The sequence below is a fragment of the Electrophorus electricus genome, chromosome 21 (genome assembly GCF_013358815.1).
Source record: "Electrophorus electricus isolate fEleEle1 chromosome 21, fEleEle1.pri, whole genome shotgun sequence".
In the NCBI taxonomy this organism is placed as follows: Eukaryota; Metazoa; Chordata; class Actinopteri; order Gymnotiformes; family Gymnotidae; genus Electrophorus; species Electrophorus electricus.
In genome coordinates, this window is record NC_049555.1 from 10,754,607 (window position 1) to 10,763,835 (window position 9,229).

The 9,229-nt window shown below is 43.0% G+C and overlaps 1 protein-coding gene across 5 annotated transcripts in view; it reads left to right on the forward strand.

The window, feature by feature from the left end:
- ano5b (anoctamin 5b) overlaps positions 1–9,229 on the forward strand; it is a 33,042-nt gene that overhangs the window by 18,900 nt on the left and 4,913 nt on the right. For all 5 annotated transcript variants that reach the window (XM_027017690.2, XM_027017686.2, XM_027017689.2 and 2 more), the window contains 12 exons: positions 369–476; positions 1,753–1,821; positions 2,161–2,445; positions 2,920–3,039; positions 3,222–3,331; positions 4,626–4,760; positions 5,026–5,131; positions 6,047–6,107; positions 6,683–6,834; positions 7,063–7,137; positions 7,291–7,519; positions 8,303–8,481. In XM_027017690.2, the coding sequence (XP_026873491.2) occupies positions 369–476; positions 1,753–1,821; positions 2,161–2,445; positions 2,920–3,039; positions 3,222–3,331; positions 4,626–4,760; positions 5,026–5,131; positions 6,047–6,107; positions 6,683–6,834; positions 7,063–7,137; positions 7,291–7,519; positions 8,303–8,481 (1,629 nt within the window). The remainder of the gene's footprint in view (positions 1–368; positions 477–1,752; positions 1,822–2,160; positions 2,446–2,919; positions 3,040–3,221; positions 3,332–4,625; positions 4,761–5,025; positions 5,132–6,046; positions 6,108–6,682; positions 6,835–7,062; positions 7,138–7,290; positions 7,520–8,302; positions 8,482–9,229) is intronic.

Consider the following 9,229-nt stretch of genomic DNA (forward strand, 5'->3'; position numbering starts at 1 on the left):
GCAGGTCTCTTGTCTAGGAAAAAACAAAAACAAGTTTAGACTACATCTGGTTCTTTGTTTATTTACTGGTAAATTAAAAGTGTAGAATCAGGTCATTATCTGTGTTAAATGTGAAATGGATGGAGATCTCAAATCCAGTGTGGTGCATTTAAGGTAAGTTACATTGATAGTACTGACACTGGGCATACTTTTAATTTTTATGTACCGACCAGGGTTGGGCAATATAATGGCATTGCTATGTGACAGTTTTGATGATTGTGTGTGTGTGGTTGAGAACTTCACATGATGTCATATTTTATATAATGGACCAATCTGTGTGTATGTTTGTGTATTTTCAACTTTAACCTTGCTCTTTTTTCCTCTTTTAGATTCATAAGCTGGGGCATAATAAGGACTCCGTGTATTTCAGCGATGGTGAGCGTCGCATTGATTTTGTCCTGTCCTACATTGATGACAAAGATGGAGACAAGAAGGCGGTATGTTCCTGATGCAGTGGTGGAAAACAGTGTGACAACACCCACTGAAACATATCCTATGTGATCATATTTGCATGTGGTCATACAAGCACACCCCTGCATCTGCAGTTTATAGGTTGCATTGATGCTGATCCATGGTGTGTGGGGGTTGAGAAACTGCAGGCACTTGTCACATGACAAATGGTGATTATGCCATCTGAACAGCAAGACCTCTGGGTTGTTTCCACTCCAGCCATCATGGGCTTCTGCACTGCAGAATTTAGCTGATGCTTTTATCCAAAGCGACTTACAATTATGACTGAGTACAACTTGAGCAATTGAGGGTTAAGGGGCCCAGCAGTGGCACCTTGGCAGTGGTGGGGCTTGAACCAGCAACCTTCCAATTACAAATCAAGAACCTTAACCACTGCGCTACCACTGCCAAGTGGATCCATTGGAAAACCGAGCAGTTGTGTGCAACAGAGCCACCACATGCAGAGAATCTCACCTCTTCAAACACCTCTGTAGTTATTTTATCAAAAATGAGACACCCCCCCCCTCCATTTTCTCATAATGCGTGGGCTGATATCTGTTCAGTACCCTCTCACATTCAGGCAGATTAATTCACTGGAAGAGTCTGCTAGCCCGGTTGTGGGACTTGTTTGTGTCCACAAACTTGCAGCTCTGGTTTCTTTTGATGTACAACACTGTCACGCCCCTGCTGCTGCTGGCTGAGCTGCTTTCATGTTATTACATTACCTGCTCCAGGAACAGAGTATCGGAACATTTATGTTCCTCCCAAGGGCTCTATACAACATGGAGCAGGAGGAGGCATACTTGTCCACAATGGGCCAACATGACCGCATGTTTTCATTATTAGCAAGCAGCACCAACTGATCAGTTATTTTAAGACTGATGCTGAATTATGATCATGTGGTATCAGCTGCGCCTCTGCTTGGAACAAACCCCAAGAATGTTTAGTAATGATATTAACCTTAAAGAAACCGAGTGGCTACATGGATTCATATAAAGGGAAAGAATGTAAAATGACAGTCACCAAAAGTCGGAAGTTTGTTTTATGTTTTGTTGTTTAGGCCTCTATGCCACTGAAGGACAGCCTTAACAATGTGTGTATCCGTGCGTCTGTGCGCATGCATGCGTGTACTGGAGTGTGTGTTATAAATATTTTTTTGAATGATTAGGGTCAGTGGAATCAGACCTTAAAAGTTTAATACTATATAATTGGGTATACATGTGTGCTTGTGTATGCATGTATTTTGTCGCATATTCACTGCAGGAGAGGAGAAGAGAATTCGAAGCCAACCTCCAGAAGGCTGGTCTGATGCTGGAGACTCAGGATAAATGGGTGAGATTCTGAACTAAAATACACAGATGCCCCCTATAGAACAATTAGCAAACGGTCCACTTGCTATGCCCAGACACTTTTAGAGACTTTTCTGATCTCAAATGCATAGAATCGTAGCTCTGACGAACACTCATTATTAGTTGTTGGTTTTTTTTCCTTACTGATATTCATATGTTTATATTGTGTGCAATTATTATGTTTTGAACATTCATGTATCATATGAACTCTTGATCATGCTTTACAGTTATGTTGTGGTCATCCGTTATGTTATTAATCAGGTGACTCCTTTTTCCCTCTTTCTGCCTGACTGCTTCCCTCTCCCGGCCGCTGGGCCTGAAGGAGTCGGATGATGGCAAGACCTACTACCTGAAGATCCATGCGCCGTGGGAAGTGCTGGCAACGTACGCCGATGTGCTGAAGATCAAAGTGCCCTTCAAGGCCGACGACATCCCCAAGGGCCGGGACGTCCCTCTGGCGTGGCTCACCTGCCCGTTCCGCCTGCCCCCGCACATCATGAAGCCCGAGCCTAACTACTTCACCGCGCCCTTCGACAAAAGCAAGGTCGACTTCTTCCTCATCGGCAACCAGGAGACCTTCTTCCCCCCCTCCACCCGCAACAGGATCGTGAGTCAGCGTGCACGCACCCCAAGGCCGACCTGCAGATACAGTTACTCGTAGGCTCGGTGCATCGTGGGTGGGTGTCGGGACTGCACTGGGAGGAATGTGCTCTTCCCAGTCAAATGATTAATAATCATAATAATCATTTTCTGTATGTATAAAGTACTTTTCATTTCAAAGTCCAAACTGTCAAAGTGCTTTACATATAAAATATTAAAGTTTGCATTATAAAGTACATTAATGAAATAGCATTACTAAATAACAGATGTCTTATTTATATTTAATAACACTGGGAGCTGGCATACCTACAAATTCTCCAAAGCACTGTTCTAGTACTTGGGAGCTTTTAAATGAAATTAATCTGTCTTCCACAGAGTGGGAAATCCTGGAGGCAAACAGTAGAATAATGGCTCCTGTCTCAGCTGAGCAAGGCCTAGTGATGGTAGCTAGATTGTTGTTTGCTTTGCATCACTCTGGCAGGTCTATTACATTCTCACCCGCTGCCCGTACTACAAGGAGGACCGTAAAGAGAAGGACAAGACCGGGATCAAGCGGCTGCTGAACAATGGCACCTACACCTCGGCCTACCCGCTTCACGATGTACGAGCGCCCTTCACACCAGGAGGACAGCCCCTGCTGTTCTGTTCGCGGCAGACTCGTGTGTGTGTGTGTGTGTGTGTGTGTGTGTGTGTGTGTGTGTGTGTGTGTGGGTGGTGTGTGTGTCTGTGTGTGTGTGCGCGCACGTGTTAATGAACACTGCACATTCTTGTTTCACTCCACAGTGTAGCTATTGGAAGGAGGCAAAAGAATGTGAGAGTGAGAGGTACCACCTCTACAAGCACTGGGCACGCTTCCTCTCCTTCTACAAGGAGCAACCACTCAACCTTATCAGGTGGGAGGCTCTCTCATGCAATCCAATGGACTTGACTCTTGAGCCACCTAAGACATTATAAGCTGTGTGTATATTTGTGAAAATATTATATGACGTAAATATAAAATAATGAAGAAAAATATTATTGCAGGTTAACATTTCAATAAAATGAAACATTTCCCCCCTTTTTTTCTCTCCAAAACATTTTCTTTTTTTTTTATGAGATGGCTAAGAGGTTTTGAATGATGAGAGGTTCAAACACATGGAAATGCTATTAATACAGCTAATAGCTGGAAAGAATTTACCATGGAACCGCTTTGCTTTTTAAAGCAAATTAACACTGCCCCGTTAGTTAGATTTTAACACATTCATAGGTGTCTTAAGACTCACTATAGACAAAAAAGCAGCAAAGGGAGCTTCCCAGCTGTTTGAATGCCAATGAGTAATATGTGTTAGCTGTAAAAGAAGGAACGTTTGTGTCAGCTGGGCCAGTGGGAACTTTGATTAGGATTTTCAAACCAGTATGATGCCTGTGGGTTGGAGCCAGAATTACAGGTGCATCTGTATTACACAATTGTCATGGGGGGAAAAAGAATCGGATATGGGCACTTGAGAGTTGCTGAACCCGATAAAACTACAACCTCCAAAATGACAACAGAACTGAATCAGTGCCCTAGTTACCGAGCCGCAGCAAAAAATGTCCTGAGCTTCACAAAACTGAATTGTATATAGTCTACTGTGGGGAAACCAGTGGTTGTTTATGGGAGAATAACCAGGTGCACGCTATGGTGCAAACACTCACCTTGCATTCCGGGATGATGATGCCCCCCATACTGCATATCAAATTCATTAACAAGTTCTTCATGAATATGGAAATCACACCAGATGCCTCCCCATGGATTCCTTAGTCACAAGATCTAGTCATTGAGCTTTGCTGGAAAGTTCTGTAGCACAAAGCACACATTACATTTCCCTTCTCCTTTTATTCCTCACAACACCAGAGGCTTTTGCTTCATGAAGAATAGCAGAGGGTCCATTTCACACTGTTGTCTAGTGGTCCGCTATAGAGTACTGATCCTGTAATGGCAGTAAAATGGACTGAAGCGGTTCTGAATGTAAACGGTGTCCCTGCAGCTCACAGCCCTTGATCTTTATGTACTGTTAGGAGCTTTTCCCATTTTCCATTTTGTCCAACCCCTGAGTGTGCCGGTGTGCACATAGTTGCATGGTGCCACAAAGCAGGTTGCTGCAATTCAGGCCTTGCATCGTATAGTATTGACGCAATGTCATGCATTTCCTGTTATGTCTTCAACAGGAAATACTATGGTGAGAAGATTGGCATTTATTTTGCTTGGCTGGGCTTCTACACAGAAATGCTGTTCCTCTCAGCTATTGTGGGAGTCATCTGCTTTGTCTACGGTCTGCTCACCTTTGGTAATAACATGACGAGGTTCGTGTAATTCTGCTCATTTGTCCTCGGCCTCCTGGGCTGAGAACAAAAAACACCTACGTTCTATAAATCACATTCATTGCCTTTAGTGGATTTGATTAGCAGGTCTATATTAAGTGTAAGCATGGAGTTATACATTACTGATGTTTTGCATAGGTAATTAAGATCCTGCTTCCCTACCTTAATTTAATTCAAAGTTTAGAAGTTGGAAAAGATATATCTACCCAAATGACCTAAAAACAGCATAACGCATACTCTGTCTTAGTAAGGAGATCTGTGACCCTGATATTGGTGGGAAGATTATCATGTGTCCTCTGTGTGATAAGAAGTGCTCCTACTGGAAGCTTAACTCATCCTGTCTGTCATCCTTGGTGAGTTAGCCCGTTTATTTGTTCATGCCCGGTCAGTACCCTGGCTTTTGGACATTGGTCTATATGTGCACTACATGGACAAACATATTAGGACAGCGTTTAGGATGTCCCATTTTAAATCTATAAACATTAATGTGGAGTTGGCCCCTCCTTTTGCAGTTAGAACAGCGTCCACTCTTCTGTATTGCTGTCTATGAGATTTTGGAGTGGGTCTGTGGGGGAATTTTTGCCCAGTCATCCAGGGGAGTATTTGTGAGGTCAGACGCTAATGTTGGTTGAGAGGTTCTGGCTCACAATCTCCATTCTAGTTCATCCCAAAGGTGTCTGATGGGGTTGAGGTCAGGGCTCTGTCTGGGCCAGTCAAGTTCCTCTGCACCAAACCATGCATGTATGTACCTTGCTTTGTGCACTGGGGCACAGTTATGCTGGAACAGAAAATGGCCCTCCTCAAACTGTTCCCACAAAGATGGAAGCATTGTCCAAAATGTGTTGGTTTGCTGAAGCATTCAGATTTCTCTTCACTTGAACTGAACGGCCCGGAACAACTCCCTGAAAAAAAAAAAAAAACCCACCGCGTTATCCCTCTTCCAAGAAACTTTACAGCGAGTATAGTGCAGTCAGGCAGGTAGTCTCTGAGAGACTGAATATTTGTTGAAGTTCATTCGGTGCCAGTTGCTGGGGCATTTAAATATGACATATAGGCCTTGCTCCTGTAGTTGGAAGGCCAAGTAAAGACATCAGTGACCAGCACAGCTATTAACCTGGAACACATCCTTTCCTGTCTCAGTAACCACTCTAGCCTTTTGAATGGCGTTTTGTGTTTTGTGTTTTGCTTCAGTATGGCTGACCATATTCTCTTGAATGTTACTGCATTTTGGTGACATGTCTTGCAGTGTTTCTCTTTTCATTTTCCAGCAATCCCATATGTTTGACAATGAAGGAACTGTGTTCTTTGCCATGTTCATGGGAATCTGGGGTGAGTGTGTGTCCTCATAGCACTGAAAATCAGTGCCAATAGTGCCACCTGCTGGTGGAATTGCATTGTAGCACAATGTGAATACCAGATGGCTAATAACCTCATCCTTAGAGGGTGAGCAAGTTTATGAATGATAAACTCACATTGAAAAAGTTTATAAATGAGTTGGAAGAAGCAAGCCTAATTTAATAAACATTTATCAGATTGTTTTGTTCTTTTGGGTCAGTTAAATTAATTTGCTTAATTTTAAAGTGTAGCATTGCAATGTGGCTTTGTAATCTGTCAAATGATGGATGATGGAAATGTTAATTACAGGCTTTGGAACACCCTTCTCCCAATAATTACAGTGGGCACAAGAAGTTAATTTACACAAACTGCATTTGTTCAGTGACAATAGGCAATCAAATAGTTTTTATTACTGTTGGTTATTGATGTGCTTTATGGGTGTGTTTCATTACCCAGCTTCATTTATTATAATGTGAAATGTCCCACTCTCACTCCCTTTCTCTGCACACCCCTTCGACTCACTCTTCCCTCTCTCCATCTCTCTCTCTCTCTCTCTCTCTCTTTCACAGTCACCATGTTCCTGGAGCTGTGGAAGAGAAGGCAGGCCAGGCTGGAGTATGAGTGGGACCTGGTGGACTTTGAGGAGGAGCAACAGCAGCTGCAGATCAGGCCCGAATTTGAGCTGAAGTGCACCGGCCGCCGACGCAACCGCATCACGCAGGTGCCACGCTACACTGTGACCCCTTTTCACCATGTCACCCATCGTGTGCACGCTCGCAAGCAGCGCAGTAATGTTTTAAAGTGCCAAACGCAAGCACCTGCCGGGCTTGCTTGCAGCTCAGAGTTAAGGATGATCTGTTCTAAATGCCTGCGGTATTAGCTGCACAGAGACTATCCAGTAAGTATGTGGTGCTTGTGTAAATGTCACTCACACTCTGATTGCTAACAGGAAATGGAGCCATACCTGCCTCTTACCAGCAAGTGTGCACGCTTTTGCGTGTCTGGAGCCACAGTTCTGTTCTGGGTGAGTCACTCATTCATCCAGTACTAAAGCAATACAGATGCGTCCCAACAGCACCAAAACCTTAAAATAAAATCTCAAAAATAAAGAATAAAGAAAGCCTCTTCACTAACCATAGTCTTACTTTCTCTCTCTTTCTCTCTCTCGGTTCCTAAGACGTGCATGATTGTGGCCTGTGTCATAGGGGTGATAGTGTACAGGTTAGCTGTGTATGCCGCTATTGCCAGCTTAATGAAGGACAGCCCCACCAGCAAGATCCAGCTGCTGGGCCCGCTGATCACGCCCCAGCTAGCCACCTCCATCACGGCGTCCTGCATCAACTTTGCCATCATCCTCGTCCTCAACTTCTTCTATGAGTACGTTGCCATCTGGATCACCGATATGGGTATGGTAAAGCTGAGCTGTCATCTTAATGTTGATCGAAATGATTTAATAATGTTGTCCTTTACCGTGCTTTACATCACTGCTGCAAGAAACTATACATTGTTTTTAGAGCATTTTGTTTGTTTATGTGGGAGGCGAGGCAGGATGCACAGACGTTTATTAAAACACACTAAAAACAAAACATGAAGAATGTCGAACACGAACACTACTGAGCACGTAACTGGCAGTCGCACAGCAAAGCAGCTGATGCACATCTTACATGGGGTCAAACACCGACAAAGAACAAACAACAAGAGGACTTTATATATACACAAGGTATCATCGTAAAATGAGGAACAGGTGTGATACACGGGAGGGGTGTGGCCATGCATGCATGCGCGCACACACACACACACACACACACACACACACACACAAACACACACACAGGGAGGCGTCCAGGAGGACGGGGCCGTGCCATGACAATTTGTTTTTGTTATTTAGTTTGTTTATGTATATTTTTGGCTTTGTCTAGATATTGGTGCTAAAAGAAAATGAACACACATACTAAGAAATTTCAGGAGTATGCAAAACTGAGTAAAATCTAAAAAGTTATTTCCTTCAGTTGTTGAGAGGGAATATTTACTCATAACAGCAAAGCTTTGTATGTTCAGGCAAGATGTGCCACACAGTTTGAGTTGCGTCTCGTCGTTTGTGTGAACGCGTCATCATTTAGAGGTTTTAGTTGATGCAGTTAGTGACTCCTTTATTGTTTTGCGTCCTCTCTGTTTGATTTGGCTCACAGAAATCCCCAAGACCCATTTGGAGTATGAGAACAAGCTGACCATGAAGATGTTCATGTTTCAGTTTGTCAACTACTACTCTTCCTGCTTCTATGTCGCCTTCTTCAAAGGCAAGTTCGTGGGGTATCCGGGCAAATACTCCTACATGTTCGGCAACTGGACTAAACTGAGAAATGAGGAGGTGAGATTTGTCTCCGACTTTTTGCCACTATTGTCTTCAACTTGAAGACTTGAACATGCGTGAACATTTTACCGGACAATAATTACTGGTTATTTTTTGTATGTTGAAGTTGTTTAAAAAGTTGAAGGTATATCCTAAAACATCCAACTGTTGCTATCTGCAGGAGCGTAAATCCCTCATATGAGGACTGAATGCTGACTAAACTCTTAGGACTGTGTGTCAGAAGCAAACGTTTGTGACTGCTTTGTGGTTGATGCATAGAGACCTCTATTCTATATGATACATTATAGTGCTGTTATTGTAAGTATCCAGTACCTCAGGAAAAAAGGATTATGTACAATATAATCACACAGAATTTAGATTTTTCCCTTTTCTATCATTTTCCCCAAATCTATATTTAATTGAAAATAGTACCAATACAACATATCAAATGTTGAAACTGAGAAATGATGATGTTGTTATTGAAAAGTATATTCCCATTTTGAATCGATTCCATCTGGACTGCAGCATGTTGCTCCAAAACCTGTATATATTGTTCAGCATTAATGGTGCCTTCACAGATGTGCAAGTCACCCATGCCATGTGCACTAAGGCAGTCCCATACCCTCACCGATACTTGCTTTTGAACCGTGTACTCATAACAAGCTGTATAGTGCCCCTCTCTTTAGCCTGGAAAATGTAGCATCCATGCAGTTGGCGTTAAATTCAAAAAGGATATCTCTGTTTCAACATTTAATATATTATCTTT